General features: G+C 52.0%; 8 protein-coding genes across 8 annotated transcripts; 4 read left to right on the plus strand and 4 right to left on the minus strand.

Annotated features, from left to right (window-relative positions):
• Positions 1 to 1,435: 1,435 nt before the first annotated feature.
• On the minus strand, positions 1,436 to 2,374 carry AGABI2DRAFT_114619 (hypothetical protein; the record flags this gene model as incomplete). Its single annotated transcript, XM_006454911.1, has 1 exon — positions 1,436 to 2,374. One exon carries the CDS (start codon positions 2,372 to 2,374, stop codon positions 1,436 to 1,438), a length of 939 nt encoding a protein of 312 aa, XP_006454974.1.
• A 1,009-nt stretch (positions 2,375 to 3,383) lies between these two features.
• Positions 3,384 to 3,803, minus strand: AGABI2DRAFT_61248 (hypothetical protein; the record flags this gene model as incomplete). The annotated part of the gene is made up of 1 exon (XM_006454812.1): positions 3,384 to 3,803. One exon carries the CDS (start codon positions 3,801 to 3,803, stop codon positions 3,384 to 3,386), a length of 420 nt encoding a protein of 139 aa, XP_006454875.1.
• A 2,315-nt stretch (positions 3,804 to 6,118) lies between these two features.
• AGABI2DRAFT_61677 (hypothetical protein) lies at positions 6,119 to 9,213 on the minus strand (the record flags this gene model as incomplete). The annotated part of the gene is made up of 3 exons (XM_006454813.1): positions 6,119 to 6,227; positions 7,524 to 7,573; positions 8,776 to 9,213. Coding segments are annotated over 3 exons (597 nt in total), but the record flags the coding sequence as incomplete, so codon positions are not given.
• A 592-nt stretch (positions 9,214 to 9,805) lies between these two features.
• AGABI2DRAFT_114622 (hypothetical protein) lies at positions 9,806 to 11,903 on the plus strand (the record flags this gene model as incomplete). The annotated part of the gene is made up of 2 exons (XM_006454814.1): positions 9,806 to 11,647; positions 11,871 to 11,903. 2 exons carry the CDS (start codon positions 9,806 to 9,808, stop codon positions 11,901 to 11,903), a joined length of 1,875 nt encoding a protein of 624 aa, XP_006454877.1.
• A 51-nt stretch (positions 11,904 to 11,954) lies between these two features.
• Positions 11,955 to 12,513, minus strand: AGABI2DRAFT_114623 (hypothetical protein; the record flags this gene model as incomplete). The annotated part of the gene is made up of 3 exons (XM_006454815.1): positions 11,955 to 11,974; positions 12,024 to 12,168; positions 12,211 to 12,513. 3 exons carry the CDS (start codon positions 12,511 to 12,513, stop codon positions 11,955 to 11,957), a joined length of 468 nt encoding a protein of 155 aa, XP_006454878.1.
• Positions 12,514 to 13,104: 591 nt separating this feature from the next.
• AGABI2DRAFT_114624 (hypothetical protein) lies at positions 13,105 to 14,233 on the plus strand (the record flags this gene model as incomplete). Its single annotated transcript, XM_006454816.1, has 2 exons — positions 13,105 to 13,834; positions 14,148 to 14,233. 2 exons carry the CDS (start codon positions 13,105 to 13,107, stop codon positions 14,231 to 14,233), a joined length of 816 nt encoding a protein of 271 aa, XP_006454879.1.
• A 1,722-nt stretch (positions 14,234 to 15,955) lies between these two features.
• Positions 15,956 to 16,528, plus strand: AGABI2DRAFT_43513 (hypothetical protein; the record flags this gene model as incomplete). Its single annotated transcript, XM_006453689.1, has 1 exon — positions 15,956 to 16,528. A coding segment is annotated over one exon (573 nt), but the record flags the coding sequence as incomplete, so codon positions are not given.
• A 1,385-nt stretch (positions 16,529 to 17,913) lies between these two features.
• AGABI2DRAFT_114626 (hypothetical protein) lies at positions 17,914 to 19,887 on the plus strand (the record flags this gene model as incomplete). The annotated part of the gene is made up of 1 exon (XM_006454817.1): positions 17,914 to 19,887. One exon carries the CDS (start codon positions 17,914 to 17,916, stop codon positions 19,885 to 19,887), a length of 1,974 nt encoding a protein of 657 aa, XP_006454880.1.
• Positions 19,888 to 24,612: the final 4,725 nt, after the last annotated feature.

Consider the following 24,612-nt stretch of genomic DNA (forward strand, 5'->3'; position numbering starts at 1 on the left):
CCACCGTTGTCTATGCCACGTCGGTACGGAGGTTGAAGAGGATGATTAAGGAGAATTTGGTTGACGGACTGAACGTCATAGGCACTAATGAGATGGGAGGGATGTGTGAAGACTGTATCTTCGGAAAGCACACGACTCACCCATTTAACGACCAAATCCCACCTGAAACTACCCCCCTACAACAAATCTACATCAATATTTGGGGACCAGCGCCAATCCAGTCTGCCAGGGGAGCGCGATATTTTATGTTGATTATGGATGGTGCCACGTCGTATCGAAGAATATATTTTCCACATTCAAAGTCAGCAGACGAGACGTTGAAAGTCTTCAAGGAGTTTCACAGGGAAGCAGAACGACAAACTGGACAGAAGTTGAAACGAGTACGAGTGGACATGGGAAGAGAATGGCACAACGCACTCTGGGACGAGTACGTAAAACAATGTGGCGTGGTCTTAGACTTCTCAACAACCTACGCCCACCAACAGAACGGCAAGGCGGAACACTCCATGCGTACGGTCATGGACATGGCATGGACGATGCTAGCCGATTCAGGACTACCTCAGAAGTACTGGGCCGATGCCGTGCAAACAGCCGTGTATACCAGGAATTTCATCCCAGTGTCCCGTCAACCACACCACATCCCTGCTGAAAGCTGGTTGGGGAGCCGTCAGGATGCCTCTCACTTCTGGCCGTTTGGTTCAACATGCTACGCTCATATTCCTACCGAGACCAGCCCATCGAAACTCTCCCTGCATTCTGCCAAGCTCACAATGATTGGCTATTTTGGTCATACAAGCTATAAATTGCTCGATCGGACCATGGGCCGAGCTTTCAAGTCCCGCGATGTCATCTTTGAGGAAAGCAAACCTCACGATTCTACCGACACCATTGTTACTTTCCCTGCTGAAAATGACACCGTCCGCGTCGGCCAACATGATACTGCACCTCAGCCCAAGCCAATCACTGAACTTCATCCCCTGTCGACACAGATAACTTCACTGCTGACTGCTGCAGCAAAAAGTCACACAACTTATGCAAACTTATGAAAAAGTTGCCTTATGCTTGCCTTATAAAGACCAACTTAAGGCACATAAGTTTCCAAAATAGCATAAATTCATAATTTTTCATAAGCCAGACAAGAAGTTTACACATAAGTCACACATTAGTTCATAAGTCTATCATAAATTCATAAGTTGGATACAAAGAAAGCATAAGCACAGGACATTTCATAAGTCAGACCAAAGGTTAAACCACAAGTCAGACAAAGTTTCATAAGTCAAACAGGATCTCATAAGTGAATAAGTCAGATAACAAGGCAAGCATTATGCTGTATGTCTTGTTCTACTGTTCATAAAATTCCGGAAAAATCACGACAAATCTTAGAATATTAAAAGAACATAAGTTTATATGTATGTTTTTGTCGAAAACATACCCGTTATGGAGATATCAAGATTCCATCATGGGGGACTTCCAAAAGAGGAAGGTAGTGGTTGCAGTTCAAGAAGCGATGCTCAGAAGTCACAGTTGAGCTGTCAAGCTCAGCAGAGTTGTTGGAATGGATAGTGGCCGTGAAAAGCGAAATCCCTTTGCATTGGAAGTCAATAGATTGAGCGGAGATAGTGATATTGAAGCCCTTGTGTCGGGCAAGGTAGAGACATGATAACAGATTACTCCTGAGGTCAGGAACATGAAGGACTCTCGTAAACTCGACTGCTCTAGTCTCTTTTCCATTCACCACCGATTGAAAGACAACAGACCTTACACCAGCTGAATAGACAGTAGAGTTGTCAGCAAGGCGGATAGGGATACCATGAGGGGAGTAGGATTTAAACCAATGGCGGTGAGGAGTCATGTGGGATGTAGCACCAGTATCAGCCAGCCAGAAAAAGTCAGCATCAAGCTGTAGTGGCGAGGATGGTGAGGAAGATGATGAGGGAGGGGATGAAGGAGAGGAATAAGCATCAAGAGCAGATGCTCTCAGTGGAATATCAGAGCCAGGAAAGCCAGAACCAGTAGAACCATCCCCAGGAGGAGTGGGTGGTGTCTTGACAGCTGGAAGAGCTGCACCTAACCCACTCAGATGGCCAGGTGGCCCTGTGACATTACTTTTAGATGTTCCAGGCAGTCTGGAGCGCTCCTGAGCGCGTTTTTTCGCGTTCTTTCGCTTCCTGCACCTCCTAGGCATGTGCCCTACCCTCCCACAAAAGGAACAAGCGATTGACGCGTTCTTAGCACCAGAAATTGGTCCCAGAGAGTGTGGAGAGGGTGTATAGCTGCCAGAGGGAGTTGGGGTCGATGTAGAGGCTCTCAGACGCATCGAGGTAGTGTCCCAAGCGTAGGGAGCGTGTGTGCGCGATTGCAAGGCCATAGACATCGATTTGAGTGCAGGGGAAGGGATAGAAGTTGATAGAGATAGGAAGATGAGTGAGAAGAGTTGAGGTTGATAAAGTAATAGTCATATTTTAAGCGTTAGAAGCCGGGGCCCATAACCTGTTGAACATAGAATGTACGCAACGCAGTGGCGAGTCTAACGGTCCTAGAAACGAGGCGAACGGACAGGAACTGACTGAGCAATCCTAAGGTCAACTGTGGACAGACTGTAAGAAGCTATATTGAGTTCTAACAACTTGTACTCACCTGTGGACAGACTGTAAGAAGCTAAGGCCTCTGAAGCGTCCACAGGGAAGTTCAACCATACATGACTAAGCTATCATGTGACTAAACTCGTCCGCATATATCTAAGTCCATCAACTACACTTGTAGACTGCTTGCTCACTCTAACACACCCCCTTGATCCAGCCAGTCTACTCAAGTCAACAGCAAACTCAACTACCTTCTTTGCCACAGCCTTGGTTAAGATGTCGGCCACTTGCTCGTGAGTCAAAACATACAAAGGATCTTTTTTTTTTTTTTTTTGTTTTGTAATCAACGTAAGTTTATTTCAAAACTACTCGTACGTCGGGTGTCACGACACGTTCCCGTGGCTTACTACACTCGCCAGTTTACAGAGGCCCAGAACAACAGTATTCTACGCAAACGTATCCAGCGCGACGAGGTCAAGCGCTATCGAGAGAAAGAAAAGAAACAAAACAAAAACAGATCAAAATATTGGTACATACGTAAGGGGACCCGGGATAAAACCAAGCAGTCAGTCAATACACCCTACATAATACCGTTGCGCTATAGAGCACTCGCAGTCCCTTTTGCGGAATCAAACATATCAAATATGAAAGTGAAAAAATTTGAGGCATACTCGAAGTAACTTTAGATCCTCAGAAAGTCTTGTCCTCACCACTACCGTTCTCCCTCCTAAACCGCTACGCAGCTTTCCCGTATCTCCATCAGAATCCCCGACCCAACCCGGCGACGGTTCACTGTACTCCTCAAGTCGACCGCGCAGGGAACTGGCGTTTAAGCCATGCACGATCGAACCTGTTTTTCCAAAACGGACAGACCTTTGAGTCCGTAGCGGAATGAGAGCGCTTGTCCGCTGGGCGTTTGGCCGCGGTACAGTTTGCGCATTGGCGCACGTCGACGCGCTTGAAGTGATTGGCCTCAGTGTGAGGACCAGAGCAGAGGGAGCAGCACGCGCACTTGGCACGGCACTGGTCGGAATGATGGCCCCAGCGCTGACAGCGAGCGCAATGGACGGAGCCGGAGTGAGGGCGAGCGCCTTTGATCTGACAATTCGTGCCGCCGATGGACACGAATTTGGAAATGTAAGTGCGAGCATTGCTGCCCGACACCGTGTCGTGGATGTCAACCCATGCCCAGCATGAGTCGGAGTGAGGCGAGGCGCGCATGAAGCGCGGCTTGTGTTTGATCAGTTTGGCCAGCGAAGCGCCGACCGGGGATTTATTGAGAGCGCTAATGAACACCTCGTGTTGCTTGAGCGCCCACTCCTTAGAGGAAGCAGGCACGTGGGGGATGTCGACGATCTTCAGGTACGAAGTCGACGTGATGGGAGAGTGGCCGATGGGAACGTTCGGGCTCGGGAAGATGCGCCGAACGTGCTTGAGCACGAAGGAAATTTCGGCAGGGGAGGGAACACGGGAGGCGGCAATACAGATGCCGTTGCCTTCAACCGAGGCATGTGTAAGTATGACGTCGGACTTGACGTCTTTCTTGAGAAGCTGATTGAGATTATTAATAACCTCGGGAGTGAACGATGCCGCCGTAACCAGGGAGTCCGCAGGCGGCGTCAGGATAATGGCACGGCGCAGTGTGCTTGCCTTGGCATCTCTTGCGAGGCGCCAAAGGAGCGCAAAAGAAAACTGAAGGGGCGCTAGAGGGGGGAGGCGCACGCTTGGAACTTGGTATGGGAAGGGGTTTGGTGGGCGCCTTTCCAGACGCTGGAGGTGGAGCGGCCGGCTCATCCACTTCCATGAGTGGGGCCATTGCCGAGGGAGTGACGTCAGAATGTGGGGCCTGATCGACCCGAACCTTCTTCTTCGGAGGCTTTGCCTTGGATGACTCAGCGGGTGGCTGTGCGTCCCGCGGATTTACACGTGTAGCAGGTGCGTCGACTGCGGATGCAGGCGCTTCAACTGCCGGGGGGAGGAGGGAGCGAAACTCAGGGAGTTTCCTTTGGAAATATTTATGAACAGCGTTGAGGTCATCATCCATGAGAGTGGGGAAGACATCGAGGATTGTAGTCTTCCATTCTGAAGTAGCAAACGCCTGGAAGAAGCCCAGAGCGGTACTGATAGCGTTGAGGATAACCTCTTTGGATTCTTTGCTGTCCAAATGCTCCTCATCTGCAGGAGAAGCCAGACGGAGGGTAGTGGCATCCTCGTATTCAATTGCCATGGAAGAATCATCACTGCCGCATACCGAGACGGCAGCAACAGAGGGACCGGAAGAAGAAGACCCCGGCGAGATGGGGCGCTTCGAGGAGAGCACTGAAGCCGAAGGCGACGGTGCGCGAGGAGGGGAAGGGGGACGAGTGGGCACCGGCAGCAGAGGCGTCGGCACACGAGGAGGAGGAGGAGGGACGCTGGGCGGAGTGTTGACAGCCGGGGGGGCTGCTCCTATCCCAGAGACTTGGCCAGATGGCCCTTTGACATTACCTTTGCTCGCAGCGCGAGCTTCGGCATTGGCGATGGTGACCGCGGGGGCAATGCCCCGGTTGCGGACGGCGTCCATGATGGCTCTGTTCTCTTGCGAGTCGTAGCCGAATGTACTGAGTACAATTTGACCTCCGTATTGGGAGTCGAGTAGTACCCCAATGTCGGAGACAGTGAGGCGAGTGGCGTTAGGGTTGGCGGGCAGTGACGGCGCCTGAGACGGGGGACGGGACGGGTATGGCGTTGAGGCCGGTGCGGATGGTTTGTTGGCTTTGCGAGGCATAGCGGACGATGTATTGCTACTACTAGACACCTAACACTGAGACTTCCAAAAGAGGAAGGTAGTGGTAAGAGGTCAAGGAGCGGTGCATACAAAGGATCTATGAGTCCTTCTTCAACAGCCTCTCGGAGCCAGTAGAAGCGCAGGTCTAGGTGTTTCATGCGTCCGTGATGCTCTGGATTCTTGGCTACACTGATTCCTGACTTGTTATCAATGAAGAGAGTCGAGGGAAGTGTCAGAGGGAAGCCAAACTCGGTCAGGATATTCCTAGTCCACTTGATCTCCTTGCCAGCCTCGACGGCAGCAACAAACTCGGCCTCAGTGCTCGAGAGAGTCACAAATGGCTGGCGCTTAGAAGACCAACCTACAGCAGCACCCGAGACAAGAGTCTTTTTTTTTTTTTTTTTTTTTGTAATCAAGTGGCTGTTCAAGCCTTCTATTCCAGCGATATAAGTACATGCGAACACTACGTACAACATGCTGAGAACATGGGTGCCATGACGCGTTCCCGAACAGAAAAAGAAAACATATCCTGCGCGACGAGGTCAAGCGCTATCGTAGATAGAAAGAAAATTAAGAGTTCAATCGGAAAAGAATGGAACATTAGTATGCGGCCCCGGAAACTATGTCGCAGTCAAGCACAGACCATACCTAGAACCGGAACGCAAGTCGTAATCATAACAAGCGGATAATAGACATAGAAAAAATGAATATGAATGATGGGAGGCTGAATCCAGCGCTAACCCTGAAACGTGCTTTGGATACACGCTACTCACTTCTTAGGGAATTGGCGCCTCAGCCAGTCCCTATCGAATCGGTTCTGCCAAAACGGACACGAAGTGTCCGTTGCAGAGTGGTTGCGTTTGGTCTTGCCTGCCGCACTACAGTTGACGCATGACCGGGCTTCTGGATCGCGCTTCGAGTGAGCGCAGTATTCAAGATGGGCGGCTTCGGAGTGAGGGAGCCCGCAAAGAGGACAGCGTATACCTTTTGATCGGCATACGGAAGAGTGATGACCCCACCTCATGCACCGAGTGCACAAGGCAGAGCTTGTTAGAATAAGAGTGAGAGTCGATAGACGTCGAACTCTATCAGTGGAAGCTAATGGTTCCAGTAGATGTTGTTAAACCACTAGTATTGAAGTCTAACTCGACAAGGAACTACTTGTCGAGTCAAGATACTTATACTACTACAAAACGATTTGAAATCAAAGAAGTAATGGCTATGACATACGTATGATGTAATGCATGACGACGAAATGACATCATTGATGACGTCATATGGAAAGTGATAGAACAACTAATTATAGTCCAGATTGATCCGAGGATTTACCACTGCTAACAGAGCTGGGCCGTGGAGCTGCGCCGCGGATTTGACAGTTGCGACCGCCGATGACGATCGTCTTGCCAATGTAGGAGCGGGCCGAAGTGCCCGCGACGGAATCGCATATGTCAACCCAGGCGACACATGTGTCGCTATGAGCCGAGGTCCGCATAAATCGGACAGCATGCTTGATGGCAATAGATAACTCCTTACCAACCGGTGAAATAGAAAGCGCGTTGGTGAACGCGCTGCGTTGAGTGGACTGCCAAACCTTAGGTTCGGCGGGGATCATTGGAATGTCAATGACCTTGAGGTAGGAGGTCGACGTAACCGGAGTGGACTTGATGGGCACAACGCCCGCAACAGTGATGAGACGCCGAATGTGTTTGAGAACACACGCGGTCTCGGAGGAAGTGGGGACTCGGCTCGCGGCAATGAAGATGCTGGATCCAGAGTCTTCCGCATGTTCGAGAATGACGTCAGACTTGACGTCATTCTGGAGGTGGGTGTTGATTTCGGCCAGCATGGCCGGGGACACGTGGGCGGCGCAGACAGAAGATCCGGCCGGGGGAGTGAGTTGCACACCACAGCGCGACGCGCCGTGGCATGTGTGACGAGCCCTACGCTTTCTGCCCAAAGGCTTGGACGCAGGGGCAGCGGCGGGAGCCTGAGGGCGGGGCGGAGGCTGCTGTTGAGGGGGGCGGCGAGCAGCTGCCTTGGCGTAAGTGTTATTTTTGGAATGGACAGGGTCCTTTCCAAAAACGGGAGGTTGGGGTGGAGGAGGGGGGGTCGGCTGCGCTGGCTTCACCTTCTTCGATTTTCGCGGGGTCATGTCCATGTCGGCCGACGGAGACCGTGGCCGAGGGGTGGCTGTACCCGCGGGAGTAGGAGGGGGCGGGGTAGGCTCGAATGCCCGTGGAGGCGGATCGACCATTCCGATGATCTTCGCGAGCTGCTCACTGAAGGAGCCGATGCCAGCGACGGAGGAGGTGTTGTACCCATCAAGATCGCGCCGCTTGATGAGGATGTGTGTTGCTCGTAACATGCAGTCCACGAACTGCGGGTAGAGCGGGTGTTCGGCCTCGATATCGTCAAGCATGACGATCGTGGTGTTGACAAGTTTGAGCATTCCCTTCTGACCAGCGGTCATGGTGCGGGAACGCCCAGTGGAGGGGGTGGAGGTCGGAGCCGGTGTCGGGGTCGACGGAAACAGTGCTGGGGATGGGTTGGCGAAGCCTCGGAAATCTGAGGCGTACGACAAGGGAGTGAGGGAGGAGGAGGGTTCTGGGAGCCCAGAACACCTAGGAGGTGTTGGCGCCGTCATACGAGACGCCGCCGGGAGCTCGAGTTCATCTTCCATACGACCAGCCGCTTGAAGTAGAGCACGCCCAAGTTGAGACTTGAACATACCCTCCGGAACTTCCTCATCAGACCAGTCACCGTCGTCGCCGGCGGTGTCAATATCCATTGCAGATTGCTTGTTGCTACTCATAACTAGTGGCCACTGAGACTTCCAAAAGAGGAAGGTAGTAGTACAGGTTCAAGAAGCGATGGCGGCTTACTACACTCGCCAGTTTACAGAGGCCTCTAACAACAGTATTCTACGCAAACGTATCCAGCGCGACGAGGTCAAGCGCTATCGAGAGAGAGAAAAAGAAACAAAACAAAACAAATCGAAACATTGGTACATACGTAAGGGGACCCGGGATAAAACCAAGCAGTCAGCCAATACACCCTACATAATACCGGAATGCTAGAGCACTCGCAGTCCCTTTTGCGGAATCAAACATATCAAATATGAAAGTAAGAAATTGAGGCAGACTCGAAGTCACTTTAGATCCTCAGAAGAAATTGTCCTCACCACTACCGTTCTCCCTCCTATACCGCTACACAACCTTCCCAGTTCTCCATCAGAATCCACCGACCCAACCCGGCGACGGTTTTCTGTCCACCTTAAGTCAAACGCGCGGGGAACTGGCGCTTGAGCCATGCACGATCGAACCTATTCTTCCAGAACAGGCACACCTTAGCATCCGTCGAGGAATGTGAGCGCTTGTCCGCTGGGCGTTTGGCCACAGTACAGTTTGCACATTGGCGTAAGTCGACGCGCTTAGCGTCGACGCACTTGATATGATTGGCCTCTGTGTGGGGGCCGGAGCAGAGTGGGCAGCGCGCGCACTTGGCGCGACACTGGTCTGAATGATGGCCCCAGCGCTGACAGCAACCGCAGTGGACGGAGCCGGAGTGAGGGCGAGCGCCCTTGATCTGACAGTTCACTCCACCAATGGAGATGAACTTGGAAAGGTAGAGCCGAGCGTTGGAGCCCGACACTGTGTCGTAAATATCGACCCATGCCCAGCATGAGTTGGAATGGGGCGAGGCGCGCATGAAGCACGGCTTGTGTTTGATTAATTTGGCCAGCGAAGTGCTAACCGGAGATTTGTTGAGGGCGTTAATGAACGCCTCATGTTGCTTGAGCGCCCACTCCTTAGAAGAAGTGGGCACGTGGGGGATGTCGACGATCTTCAGGTACGAAGTCGACGTGATGGGGGAGTGACCGATGGGGACGTTCGGGCTCGGGAAGATCCGCCGAACGTGCTTGAGCACGAACGCGATTTCGGCGGGTGAGGGGACGCGGGAGGCGGCAATACAAATGCCGTTGCCTTCAACCGATGCATGAGTGAGAATGACGTCAGACTTGACGTCACTCTTGAGTAGCTTGTTGAGGTTGTTAATAACCTCGGGTGTGAATGAAGCCGCGGTAACCGGAGAGTCCGCAGGCGGCGTCAGGATAATGGCACGGCGCGAAGCGCCGTGTGCTATGTGCTTGCCTTGGCGTCTCTTGCGAGGCGCCGAAGGAGCGCGGAACAAAACTGGAGCGGCGTCTTTGGGTGCAGGCGCGCACTTGGAACTTGGAACAGGAAGGGGTTTTCTGACCTTCCACGATCACGTCAAATTCTATTCTACCAAGTTGGTATCTACAGTTCGCTGTATGAAGTCGCTTGGGAACTCCAACCGAGGATTGACGCCTAAACAGAAGCGCCTCCTATACATTTCGTGCATTCAGCCAATAGCAACCTTTGGTCTACGCTGTTGGTATAAACCAGGAACAAGAGCATTCAAAACCAACATCAAAATGCTCCGCCTCACTCATAATCAAGGAGCGCGCTGGATTACAGGCGCGTTCAGAACTTCTCCAATGGGAGCCATGTCGGCCATGGCTGGTCTCATGCCTCTCCACCTCCAACTCAAGAAGCTGTTTGAGAGATCGGTCATCCGCATCAACACGCTTCACCCGCACCATCCCGTTCTTTCACTATTAGAGCGGCGAAAAGCCAAAGGATCTACCCTACATCCCAACGCCTTGGAACGCAAATCCAAGACAATCCGCAAAGTCATCAAGTCTCCATTGGACTCGGTGATTGACAACCCTTCATCAGAGATATTCGACCCCCTCTCTGAACATATCAAACCTGGACATTGGCTTGTGGACCGACATCCAGACAAAGTCAAATTCGTTCTCATGCCAAAGAATCGCAAAGACAGAGACGAATACCACAACAATCTGAACCTTGCCCCTGTTATGGAACTGAACGCCTTGCATCTGTTCACAGCAGGCGTCAAACACAAATTCGATCTGAGCATACCTGTGCCGCATCGGACTCACTCGCATATCGCGCTTGTCACAGTCTTCAAAGGACAAGCCATCACATCTAAAACGAGGGCCGCCGGAAGGCGGGTCAACGATGAAACAATTGTCGGATGGTCAACATTTCTGGCATTAATCAAAGCGCACAAGAAGCTTCAAAAGGGATGGCCTATTTCCAAGGTCGTTCTCTACACTACGTCCCAGTTGATCGTCAAGAATCTGATGTCAACTAATTCCAAACCGCTTGGATCACAGCTTTCCATTGCTGTATCCTTAGCCTTCGACGCGATCGCCACAGACTTCCCAGAGGTCGATATTGAAGTGCGAGGCTTTAACAAATCATGGGCTACATCGCCACCTTATTCTTCGGAAGAGTCGGGCCTACTACAACCTTTAGCCCATAGAGCATATTATTCAGCGGAGACCGCAAGGACGTTTACAGAGCGCTCTCTTTCATTTCCTCAATCTGCCTCTTATCATTACACTAGGCAGAAAACTACGCGAGACGCCATTTACTTATGGCAAACTGGTTTCCAACAAGGAGTCTGCACGCCGAGCGAGCCGCCACCACACATGCCGTCCTCGGATGGTATAGGAACGCGCTTCGGACTTATAGTCCGCTCGCAAGGATTCAACGTGCCGCCACCACACATGCTCTCCTCGGGGAGTATAGGAACGCGCTCAGGACTCGGGAACACATCAAGCGAGCCGCCACCACACATGCCGTCTTCGGATGGTATAGGAACGCACTCAGGATCTTCGATCCGCTCGCAGGTTCAAAGTTCATCATATCATATCAAATCTTGTTTCAAAGGCAACAGCTGGTATGACATTACTGACAAGGAAGGCAACGAAGTACTTCCAAGTCACCTTCAAGGCGGCCCATGGTTCCAAACGTATCAAGGAGTCAAAGCTGCCAGCAATTCGCCACTCTTCGCTCGTCTTATGCGAGTCATGTGCAATCACGCACCGATAGGGGAATATAGAGTGAGGTTCTTTCCCAACGAACCTTACAAAGCGTGTCAATGCGATCTTCGGTCACCAGAGACACGTCAACACTTATTAATGGTCTGTCCTCTGTTCGTGAGGCGGATCAACCACTACAATCTTGAAGGCATCACTACGATTAGAGGCCTTATCCTCTTTCTTCAAGACAATCCCCAAGTGTTTAGTTTTGAACCTCCGGAACTTCCGCGACATGCAGACGAAAGCTGGCCGGCATATAGGAGAGAGCTGGAGTTAGCTAGAGATGAAGAGAACAAAAAGAGGAAGAAGAAGAAGCTTCCTCCATTAGTCGGACCGATCTTCTTGCACGAGTCGATCGAGTTCGTAAGGCATTGGAACGTGTGGGAGATTAATGATGGATGGAGGGATATCTTCTGTGCGATGATGAGAGAGGTTAAGCCTGTGTCGCAGGCGACGTTGAAAAGAGGTAGAAGACGGATGATTTTCTTTTATCTTGTGTACGAATGTTTCTGTTTCTTTGTTTACTTAGCTGTACTTGTATCCAGATTCGAACAGTCTCTTCTTTCTTTTTCTTTTTCTCTTTTAGCTTCGACCTTGTCAGCTGGATACTTTCGCGTAGAGTAGTTAAGTACAGGTGATGTAAAGTACGGGGAACGCGTCATGGCACCCTTTAAGTAGTTTTGAAATAAACTATAGTGATTACAAAAAAAAAAAAAAAAAAAAAAAAAAAAAAAAAAACCAGGAAGGGGTTTGGTGGGCGCCTTCCCAGACGCTGGAGGTGGAGCGGCCGGCTCATCCACTTCCATGAGTGGGGCCATTGCCGAGGGAGTGACGTCAGAATGTGGGGCCTGATCGACCCGAACCTTCTTCTTCGGAGGCTTTGCCTTGGATGACTCAGCGGGTGGCTATGCGTCCCGCGGATTTACACGTGTAGCAGGTGCGTCGACTGCGGATGCAGGCGCTTCAACTGCCGGGGGGAGGAGGGAGCGAAACTCAGGGAGTTTCCTTTGGAAATATTTATGAACAGCGTTGAGGTCATCATCCATGAGAGTGGGGAAGACATCGAGGATTGTAGTCTTCCATTCTGAAGTAGCAAACGCCTGGAAGAAGCCCAGAGCGGTACTGATAGCGTTGAGGATAACCTCTTTGGATTCTTTGCTGTCCAAATGCTCCTCATCTGCAGGAGAAGCCGGACGGGGGGTAGTGGCATCCTCGTAGTCGAGTGCCATGGATGAATCATCACTGCCGCATACCGAGACGGCAGCGACAGAGGGACCGGAAGAGGAAGACCCCGGCGAGATGGGGCGCTTCGAAGAGAGCACCGAAGCCGAAGGTGACGGTGCGCGAGGAGGGGATGGGAAACGGGTGGGCACCGGCGGCGGAGGCGTCGGCACACGGGGAGGGTGTTAGAGTGAGCAAGCAGTCTACAAGTGTAGTTGGTGGACTTAGATATATGCGGACGAGTTTAGTCACATGATAGCTTAGTCATGTATGGTTGAACTTCCCTGTGGACGCTTCAGAGGCCTTAGCTTCTTACAGTCTGTCCACAGGTGAGTACAAGTTATTAGAACACAATATAGCTTCTTACAGTCTGTCCACAGTTTGTTCTTGGGATTGCTCAGTCAGATCCCATCCATTTGACTCGTTTCTAGGCTCGTTAGGCTCGTTAGGATCGCCACTGCAACCTCTATTGTTCTACGTTTAATAGGTTATGGGCCCCGGCTTCTAACAGCCTTCAAAACGCGTTTTTTGTCACTATCTACCATTTTCCCCTTTATATCTCAGCTTCTATCCCTTCCCCTGCACTCAAATCGACGTCTATGGCCTCGCAATCGCGCACACACGCTCCCTACGCCTGGGACACCATTTCGACGCGTTATGGCGCGTCTCCGACGCGTCTGAGAGCCTCTACATCGACCACAACTCCCTCTGGCAGCCATACATCCTCTCCACACTCTCTGGGACCGATTTCCGGCCCTAAGAACGCGTCAATCGCTTGTTCCTTTTGTGGGAGGGTAGGGCACATGAAGAGGAGGTGCAGGAAGCGAAGGCACGCGAAGAAACGCGCTCAGGAGCGCTCCAGACTGCCTGGAACTCAGGATATACCATCTAAAAGTAATGTCACAGGGCCACTTGGCCATCTGAGTGGGATAGGTGCAGCTCTTCCAGCTGTCAAGACACCACCCACTCCTCCTGGGGATGTTTCTACTGGTTCTGGCTCTCCTGGCTCTGATATTCCACTGAGAGCATCCGCTCTTGGTGCTTATTCCTCTCCCTCATCCTCTCCCTCATCATCTTCCTCACCATCCTCACCACTACAGCTTGATGCTGACTTTTTCTGGATGGCTGATACTGGTGCTACATCCCACATGACTCCTCACCGCCATTGGTTCAAATCCTACTCCCCTCATCGCATCCCTATCCGCCTTGCTGACAACTCTACTGTCTATTCAGCTGGTGTAGGGTCTGTTGTCTTTCAACCGGTGGTGAATGGAAAAGAGACTAGAGCGGTTGAGTTCACGAGAGTCCTTCATGTTCCTGACCTCAGGAGTAATCTCTTATCATGTCTCTACCTTGCCCGACACAAGGGCTTCAATATCACCATTTTTTTTTTTTTTTTTTTTTTTGTAATCAAGTGGCTGTTCGAGCCTTCTATTCCAGCGATATAAGTACATGCGAACACTATGTACAACATGCTGAGAATACGGTTGCCATGACGCGTTACCAAGAGAAAAAGAAAACATACCCGGCTAAGGGGGTGTCTTGCAACGCATGGCTAATTGGCCACTCTGCCCCGCCAGCCCTTTCAGACCGTGCCGTGGAATCAACTTAAGCAGCAACCTGGCTATTTTAACTGTACCAGGGCCACCGACGGAGGATAGTGTCCTCTCGAGCCGGCCGGGTGTTCTCCACACCGACCGCTACGGCCCAGGCCAGCCGGCACTATAACATCGCCTTAGTCCGACCACCCCTTCCCGTTACTCGGCAGCCGGTTTCATATGCCCCTAACGGGCTGAGGTACCGTGATGTAACTGTCCGAGCTCTCCGTCTTGCAGGGGCCGTTACCGGATTGATCCCCGGGTTGCTTAATGCAGTGGCCCGGATCCGGAGCTTAGGTGATCCCTACTAACTACCATCGGCGAACGGCCCTATGGTGGGTGGTGGCCTGTCCGGTTCAACGCTCCTTGACCTCTTACCACTACCTTCCTCTTTTGGAAGTCTCAGTGAAAGTAGTCTAGTCGTAGCAATATACACAGTATCATGCCCGCTCAGCGCAAGAAACAGTCCGCACCGGCCCCTACGCCACACCCGTCCCGTCCCCCGTCTCAGGCGCCGTCACCGCCCGCCAATCCGAACGCCGCTCGTCTCACCGTCTCCGACGCTGAGACTTTTCTCAATCCCCAGTATTCTATTACTGGGATGATGACTCTCGCAAACTGGTCGCTCGACTCGCAGGAGAATAGAGCTATCATGGACGCTGTCCGCAACCGGGGCATTGCCCCCGCGGTCGCCATCGCCAACGCCGAAGCTAGTGCGCTAGCCAAAGGTAATGTCAAAGGGCCATCTGGCCAAGTTTCTGGGATAGGAGCAGCCCTCCCGGCTGTCAACACTCCGCCCAGCGTCCCTCCTCCTCCCCCTCGTGTGCCGACGCCTCCACCGCCGGTACCCACTCGTCCCCCCTCACCTCCTCGTGCACCGTCACCTTCGGCGTCAGTGCTCTCCTCGAAGCGCCCCATCTCGCCGGGGTCTTCTTCTTCCGGTCCCTCTGTCGCTGCCGTCTCGGTATGCGATAGCGACGACTCTTCCATGGCCCTCGATTATGAGGATGCCACCACCCCCCGTCCTGCTTCTCCTGAAGATGAGGAGCAATTGGACAGTAAAGAATCAACTGAGGCTATCGTTGAGACCATCAACAATGCTGTCGGCATTTTCGAGCTGCTATCTTCCTCCAAATGGAAGCAATCCATCATTAGCGCCTTCCCCACCATCATGGACGATGATATCAATATCATCCACTCTTTATTCAAGGAGAAACTTCCCATTCTCCGTCGTATCCTCCCCCCAGCAGTTGTTGCGCCTGCCTCCGCAGTTGACGCACCTGCTACACGTGTAAATCCGCGGGACGCACAGCCACCCGCTGACTCATCCAAGTCCAAGCCACCAAAGAAGAAGGTCCGGGTCGATCCGGCTCCCTCCTCTGACGTCACCCCTCTGGCAACGGCCCCACTCATGGAAGTGGATGAGCCGGCCGCTCCACCTCCAGCGTCTGGGAAGGCGCCCACCAAACCCCTTCCCATCCCAAGTTCCAAGCGCGCGCCTCCTCCTTCTAGCGCCCCTTCTGTTTCGTTCCGCGCTCCCTCGGCGCCTCGCAAGAGACGTCAAGGCAAGCACACTGCACACGGCGCTTCGCGCCGTGCCATTATCCTGACACCGCCCGCGGACTCCCCGGTTACGGCGGCATCTTTCACACCCGAGGTTATTAATAATCTCAACAAGCTACTCAAGAATGACGTCAAGTCTGACGTCATTCTCACTCATGCATCGGTTGAAGGCAACGGCATTTGTATTGCCGCCTCCCGTGTCCCGTCCCCCGCTGAAATTTCCTTTGTGCTCAAGCACGTTCGGCGTATTTTCCCGAGTCCGAACGTCCCCATCGGCCACTCCCCCATCACGTCGACATCTTACTTGAAGATCGTCGATATCCCCCATGTGCCCGCTTCCTCCAAAGAGTGGGCGCTCAAGCAACACGAGGCATTCATTAACGCTCTCAATAAATCCCCGGTCGGCGCTTCGCTGGCCAAAATTATCAAGCACAAGCCGCGCTTCATGCGCGCCTCCCCTCATTCCGACTCATGCTGGGCATGGGTTGATATCCACGACACGGTGTCGGGCAGTAATGCTCGCACCTATATCTCCAAGTTTGTGTCCATTGGCGGCACGAACTGTCAAATCAAGGGCGCTCGTCCTCATTCCGGCTCCGTTCACTGCGCTCGTTGTCAGCGCTGGGGCCATCACTCCGACCAGTGTCGTGCCAAGTGCGCGCGCTGTTCTCTCTGCTCTGGTCCTCACTCCGAGGCCAATCACTTCAAGTGTGTCGACGCTAAGCGCGTCGACGTGCGCCAATGCGCAAATTGTACCGCGGCGAAACGCCCAGCGGACAAGCGCTCACATTCCGCTACGGACTCGAAGGTCTGTCCGTTTTGGAAAAACAGGTTCGATCGTGCGTGGCTTAAACGCCAGTTCCCTGCGCGGTCGACTTGAGGAGTACAGTGAACCGTCGCCGGGTTGGGTCGGGGATTCTGATGGAGATACGGGAAAGCTGCGTAGCGGTTTAGGAGGGAGAACGGTAGTGGTGAGGACAAGACTTTCTGAGGATCTAAAGTTACTTCGAGTATGCCTCAAATTTTTTCACTTTCATATTTGATATGTTTGATTCCGCAAAAGGGACTGCGAGTGCTCTATAGCGCAACGGTATTATGTAGGGTGTATTGACTGACTGCTTGGTTTTATCCCGGGTCCCCTTACGTATGTACCAATATTTCGATCTGTTTTTGTTTTGTTTCTTTTCTTTCTCTCGATAGTGCTTGACCTCGTCGCGCTGGATACGTTTGCGTAGAATACTGTTGTTCTGGGCCTCTGTAAACTGGCGAGTGTAGTAAGCCGCGGGAACGTGTCGTGACACCCGACGTACGAGTAGTTTTGAAATAAACTTACGTTGATTACAAAAAAAAAAAAAAAAAAAAAGTGGCCTGTCCGGTTTCCCGGTCGGCTTGTTTCAAGGATGATCCACCTCTTATAGATGCCCTACGTTCACCAATGCCGAAGCACCGGCTCCACGCCATGTTACTGGACTCCTGGGCGAATTCGCATACCGCTCATCACACCATTACAGTGTTAACTCGGCATACTTTTCCTCTACACGGCCGGGGGATGACTCAGCACGAAGCCATGTCCGCAAGTAACAGACGCCCGTATACACAAGCGCTTGCAGCTACCTGCATTACCCCCGCGCTAGTCCTGATCAGCCTCGTGGGAACAATCACGTGACATGTCTCTCCACCCTGCCCACATGACGCTCACCACAGATTACCTAATCAAGGAACCGTGGGAACATTCGGTGTCACCCGTGTTATTGCTTGGTCATCACAACCTAGCTCACTGCTTACCTAAGGTAGAGGATAAATCCTGCTCACCCCCAGGTTCGAACGCAGGACCACTGGTGAACGAGCGCTAGTGCCAGGCAGGAAACGCCTACATCCTGACAAAATGCCCACTCAGCCAAATGGCCGACCTTCAATATCACCATCTCTGCTCATTCTATTGACTTCCAATGCAAAGGGATTTCGCTTTTCACGGCCACCATCCATTCCAACAACTCTGCTGAGCTCGACGGCTCAACTCTCACTTCGGAGGCCGCTTTTTCTGTCTCCACTCTCCCAGTGGACATCTCGCTATGGCATCCTCGCTTTATTCATCACAACTACGCTGATGTGAAGTCTATGATCAGTAAGGATCTAGTTTCCGGGCTCAAACTCGAGTCTAACCATCGCTCCTTGACCTCTTACCACTACCTTCCTCTTTTGGAAGTCTCAGTGCTAGTCGTCTAGTAGTAGCAATACATCGTCTCAATGCCCGCTCCGCGTCGCAATAAGCAATCCCAACCGGCCTCAACGCCATACCCGTCCCGTCCACCATCTCAGGCGCCGCCACCGCCCGCCAATCCGACCGCTCGTCGTCTTCTTGAAGACGACATTGTAGCTTTCTTAGACCCCAAGTATGGAGGTCTAGTCAACCTCGCCACCTTCCAGCTCGATTCTCATGAGAATCGGGCTATTCTTGACGCCGTACGCAACCGGGGCATCGCCCCTCAAATCGCTATCGCCAACGCCGCTGCCCGTTCTGAGGGTAAAGGTAATGTCAAAGGGCCATCTGGCCACACAACTGGGATCGGTGCAGCCCCCCCGGCTGTCAACACACCGCCCAGCCTTCCTCCCACCCGCGAGCCGTCGCCTGCGCCGGTCCCGCCCATTCCATCCCCTCCTCGCGCACCGTCGCCTTCGGCGTCGGTACTCTCCTCCAAGCGGCCCCTTTCGCCGGGGTCCTCTTCCTCAGGTCACTCCGTTGCTGCCGCTTCTGTATGCAACAGTGAGGATTCATCCATGGCTCTCGACTATGAGGCTGTTACTCCACGTCCCGGTTCCCCCGTTATGCCGGTCGACAACAAACCAATTGTCAAGGATCTACACGAAACCATCGACAATACTTTCGACATTATTGCGCTCTTTGCTAAGCCCAACTGGAAAGAGCATTTACTCAAAGAAACCCCGACACTTATGGACGACGATCTCATCGACCTCCACAAACATTTCCTGCATAATATGAGGGTACTTGCCCCACGTATCCGTGCCAATCTCCCAGCAGTTGAGGCGCCTGCATCCGCAGTTGACGCACCTGCTCCTCGTGTAAATCCGCGGGACGCACAGCCACCCGCTGACTCAGCAAAATCCAAACCGCCGAAGAAGAAAGTCCGGGTCGAGCCGGCGTCTTCTGACGTCATTCCTCCGGCAACGGCCCCACTCATGGAAGTGGATGAGCCGGCCGCTCCACCATCAGCGTCTGGGAAGGCGCCCACCAAACCCCTTCCCGTTCCAAGTTCTAAGCGCGCGCCTGCACCTAAAGACGCCGCTCCTGTTTCCTTTCGCGCTCCTTCGGCGCCTCGCAAGAGACGCCAAGGTAAGCACACTGCACACGGCGCTTCGCGCCGTGGTATAATCCTTACACCGCCTGCCGGCTCGTCTGTGACGGCCGAGTCGTTCTCTCCCGGGGTCCTCAATGGCCTCAATCAAGTCCTTCGTAGTGATGTCAAGTCAAACATCACCCTTACGCATGCAACGGTCAATGGCAACAGCATATTCTTAGCCGCCTCCCGTGTCCCTACCGCCGCCGAAATTCAGTTCGTGCTCAAGCACGTTCGGCGAACTTTCCCGAACAAAACCACTCCCATTGTTCACTCCCCTGCCACGTCGACCTCTTACTTGAAGATTGTTGACATCCCTCACGTCCCTGCTTCCCCTAAGGAGTGGGCAACTAAACAACACGAGGCGTTTACATATGCCCTCAACAAGTCTCCGGTTGGCGCTGAGCTAGCCAAACTCATCAAACACAAGCCGCGCTTCATGCGCGCCTCTCCCCATTCCGATTCATGCTGGGCATGGATCGACATTCACGACACAGTTTCGGGCTCCAATGCTCGAGATTACATTTCAAAGTTCATTTCTATTCGTGGAGTGAACTGCCAGATTAAAGGCGCCAAACCCCATTCCGGCTCTGTCCGCTGCGCTCGTTGCCAGCGGTGGGGTCACCATTCCGATCAGTGTCGTGCCAAGTGTGCGCGCTGTCCTCTTTGCGGCGGGCCTCATTCCGAGGCTAACCACTCCAAGTGCGTTGATGCCTCTCGTGTCGACGTGCGCCATTGCGTCAACTGTACCGCGGCCAAGCGCCCAGCGGACAAGCGCACTCATTCTGCTACGGATACATCGTGTCCGTTTTGGCGGAACCGTTTCGACAGACTCTGGCTTAAGCGCCAGTTTCCGAAGAATTAGATCGGGATCCACATAATCCGGACTGCCTTTGAGTCCATCATCTATACTCTTACCCCGCCACTGTTGGAGTTATTCAGGATCTTCTACGGGCTTCGCGTACCTCGTTCTGCGAGGCTCTGTCTTATGTCCCCGTTCCGTGTTGGTTGCTGATTGCACGCACTTCTTTTTCTTTCATATGTGTTATGTTTGATTCCCGCTCTGGTCTCGATCGAGTGTTCCGATGTTTGGATAAGTTGTATTGCCTGACTGCTTGGCTTGGTCCCGGGGCCGCTTATTTGGATATCTCTTTTTCGTTTGTGTTTTTTGTTTTTGTTTGGACTCTTATAGCGCTTGACCAAGTCGCGCTGGATACGTAGATAGAATACTGTTGTTTTGGGCCTCTGTAACTGGCGAGTAGTAGAAAGCCGCGGGAACGTGTCGTGACACCCGATGTACGAGTTATATTGAAATATATGACATTGATTACAAAAAAAAAAAAAAAAAAAAAAAACTCGAGTCTAACTCATGTCCTGACTCTATCTGTGAGCCGTGTCTAGCTGGCAAGATGCATTCCCTCCCTTTTCCCTCCTCTTTGAATCACAATCGCTCTCCTCTCGAGCTAGTGCATTCAGATCTTCACAGACCGCTCCCAGTCGCTTCACACTCTGGCTACAAGTACTGGATCACCTTCATTGACGACGCGACGCGTTTCCGGGCCGTTTATCTGCTTAAAGCCAAGTCGGAGGCATTTGAGGCCTTCAAAGTCTACAAATCCTGGGCTGAGACTCAACTCGGAGTCAAACTGCGAGCACTACAGGATGACACGGGAGGTGAATACATGTCTAATGCTTTCAAAAGCTTTACTGAGCTTGCTGGCATCGAGAGACGTCACTCGACTCGAAACCGGCCTCAGCAGAATGGACTTGCTGAACGGGCTAATAGAACTATGGGAGAGAGGATCACTGCTATGCTCTCGGAATCTCGGCTACCTCCTTCTTTCTGGGGTGAATGTATCTCGTCTATGGTCCATGTCTGGAATATGCTTCCTACTGCATCGCTTTCGGGCACCACTCCCTTCCAAGCTTTCTATAAGCGAAAACCTGATGTCTCACATCTCCGGGTCTGGGGGTGCACTTCCTATGTCCATGTACAACGAGATAAGCACAATTCCCTCCAACCTCACTACGAGAAGTGTGTCTTTATAGGCTATCCGGCTGGCTACAAAGGCTGGAAGTTCTACAACCCAGTCACAAAGCGAACTGTGATCTCTGAGAGAGCTGATTTCGACGAGAGATACTTTCCGGGCACTTCTAAAGCCCAACTCGATGCTGTCCCATCATTTGCTTGCCTACCAGAGCCACTACAAACTCCTAATGATACATCATCACACTCGGGACTGCCACCTCTACAGGATGAAGGGGGTGATAATCACTTCCCTCCTGCTCGTCCTAAGACTCCCACTCCGTCCGCTTCAGTTCCTCCTGAAGAGAAGCCAGTTCTACCTCTACCACCTCTCCCATTGATTCCTCCAGTAATTCCTCCCTTGATTCCTCTATTGAACGTAGAATGTACGCGACGCAGTGGCGAGTCTAACGGTCCTAGAAACGAGGCGAACGGACAGGAATTGACTGAGCAATCCTAGTTACAACTGTGGACAGACTGTAAGAAGCTGTATTGTGTTCTAGTAACTTGTACTCACCTGTGGACAGACTGTAAGAAGCTAAGGCCTCTGAAGCGTCCACAGGGGAGTTCAACCATACATGACTAAGCTATCATGTGACTAAACTCGTCCGCATATATCTAAGTCCACCAACTACACTTGTAGACTGCTTGCTCACTCTAACACACCCCCTTGATCCAGCCAGTCTACTCAAGTCCTAATAGAGGAACAGCAAACTCAACTACCTTCTTTGCCACAGCCTTGGTAAGGATGTCGGCCACTTGCTCGTGAGTCGAAACATATAAAGGATCTATGAGTCCTTCTTCAACAGCCTCCCGGAGCCAGTAGAAGCGCAGGTCTAGGTGTTTCATGCGTCCGTGATGCTCTGGATTCTTGGCTACACTGATTCCTGACTTGTTATCAACGAAGAGTGTCGAAGGAAGTGTGAGGGGGAAGCCAAACTCGGTCAGGATATTCCTAGTCCATTTAATCTCTTTGCCAGCCTCGACGGCAGCAACAAACTCGGCCTCAGTGCTCGAGAGAGTCACAAATGGCTGGCGCTTAGAAGACCAACCTACAGCAGCACCCGAGACTAGAGTCACATAACCACCCGTAGCTCGACCTGTAGCCTTGCAGGCTCCGTGAGAGGCGTCCGAGTAGGTAGTAAAGAGCTCATCCGAGTCACTAGCTCGATAGACAAGCTTGTAGTGCATAGTCCCAATGAGATACCGGAACAAGTGCTTGACTGCAAGCCAGTGAGCTGGAGCTGGGTTCGAGTTGAACCTCCCGAGATAGGAGACAGCATAGGCAATGTCGGGGCGAGTCATAGTGGCCAGATACTGAAGAGCACCTACAGCATTGAGATAGGGAACTGACTTCATCTCAGCCTGATCCTCGAGTGAAGGAATAATGTCGGAGAGCTCAGAGCCTGGAGCGAGGGGAGTGGATAGAGGATTAGCATCATCCATATTGAAGCGTTCTAGGAGCTCCTTGATGTAGTGCTCCTGCGAGAGGGAGATGGAGCGAGTAGAAGAGTCCTGAGTGACCTGAATACCCAGCAGAAGTGTAGTAGACCCGAGATCACGGAGTTTGAAGTGCTTGGACAGCTCAGAGACAGCCGAGGCCATGGCAGCATCACTTTTTGAGACAAGAGTAATGTCGTCAATGAATACTGGCACAATGACCTTGATGTCACCTTTGGAGTAGATGTAGATGGAGCTGTCGGAGCGAAGCCTAGAGTAGCCTATGCCCTCAAGAACACTCCGGAGTTTCTTATTCCACTGTCTGGCAGCCTGCTTGAGGCCATAGAGCGATTTACGGAGCCGAAAGACCATGTTAGGACTACCAATGTGATAGCCCTCGGGTTGGCGCATATAAATCTCCTCTTCGAGTTCCCCATAAGTAAAGGCAGAAGAGATGTCGACTGAACGCATTTTGTAGCCTTCTCTAGCAGCTAGAGCAACAATGAGGCGTAGTGATGCAGGACGGAATGTAGGGGCAAAGACCTCGGTGAAGTCGAATCCAGGACGTTGGGAATAGCCCTTAGCAACGAGACGAGCCCGGTAGCGCTCAATTGAGCCGTCGGCAAGTCGTTTGACTTTGAACACCCAGCCAGAGTTGACTACCTTCTTGCCTGGAGGCAGTTCCACTAACTCCCAAGTCCCGTTAGCCTCGAGATTGAAGATCTCAGTGTTACAAGCCTCAGTCCAGCAATCCGAGTCAGGAGATTTCATTGCTAGTCTATAACTCCGGGGATCAGCACCCGAGACGGCTCCAGCAAACTCGACTTCACAGTACTCCGAGTCAGCTAGCAGAGCAGCTTCATCGTCAGAGTCAGAGTCATTACCAGCTAAGTCTGGCTGTTTGAGCTTCCACCATTGACCAGGAGGCTTCCGAACTCGCCCAGTACGTCTAGGAATGTGAGGGGGCTCAAGAGGCGCTCCGGCAGTAGGAGGAGTGACTGGGAGAGGAGGTTGGATTTGTGGAGGAGTGACTGGAGGAATCAAGGGAGGAATTACTGGAGGAATCAATGGGAGAGGTGGTAGAGGTAGAACTGGCTTCTCTTCAGGAGGAACTGAAGCGGACGGAGTGGGAGTCTTAGGACGAGCAGGAGGGAAGTGATTATCACCCCCTTCATCCTGTAGAGGTGGCAGTCCCGAGTATGACGATATATCATTAGGAGTTTGTAGTGACTCTGGTGTGCAGGCAAATGACGGGACAGCCTCGAGTTGGGCTTTAGAAGTGCCCGGAAAGTATCTCTCGTCGAAATCAGCTCTCTCAGAGATCACGGTTCACTTTGTGACTAGGTTGTAGAACTTCCAGCCTTTGTATCCAGCCGGATAGCCTATAAAGACACACTTCTCGTAGTGAGGTTGGAGGGAATTGTGCTTATCTCGTTGTACATGGACATAGGAAGTGCACCCCCAGACCCGGAGATGTGAGACATCAGGTTTTCGCTTATAGAAAGCTTGGAAGGGAGTAGTGCCCAAAAGCGAAGCAGTAGGGAGCATATTCCAGACATGGACCATAGACGAGATACATTCACCCCAGAACGAAGCAGGTAGCCGAGATTCCGAGAGCATAGCAGTGATCCTCTCTCCCATAGTTGTTATGAATTTACCAACCTATAGGAGGGACGTCATCATGCTTACTCAGTTCCACATCCCTGGATATACTCTTCCCCACCTATGCTTCTCCCATCATTCTTATTGTTCCCTTGATTGATCCTTCATGTTACCTGTTACATCTTTTTGTTCTCATGATCAATCTTCTATTCTCATGATTGATCATCCTCCTTCCTAGTTTATACTTTCATTCTCACTGATTACTCATCTACCTCGGTCATGGTTACTCAACCCGTTCTATAGTTAGTTACCTCGGGTAGATAGTCTTAGTATAAGTAAGCGTAGATACTCTCTGTATTTCCCTACGCTTTACCAACTTGCTTTTCCCCTTACTCGCCCTCAAGTCTTTGCCTTGGCTGCAACCTGAGCATTCGCTTTAAGGTCGTAACATTTGGTAAAGCGTCCTTAGCTCACCTTGCAATTAGTAAGTACCTTGGAAGGGTACTGTGCAGCTTACGCTTG

Source organism: Agaricus bisporus, assembly GCF_000300575.1.
Source record: "Agaricus bisporus var. bisporus H97 unplaced genomic scaffold AGABI2scaffold_1, whole genome shotgun sequence".
Classification (NCBI taxonomy): domain Eukaryota; kingdom Fungi; phylum Basidiomycota; class Agaricomycetes; order Agaricales; family Agaricaceae; genus Agaricus; species Agaricus bisporus.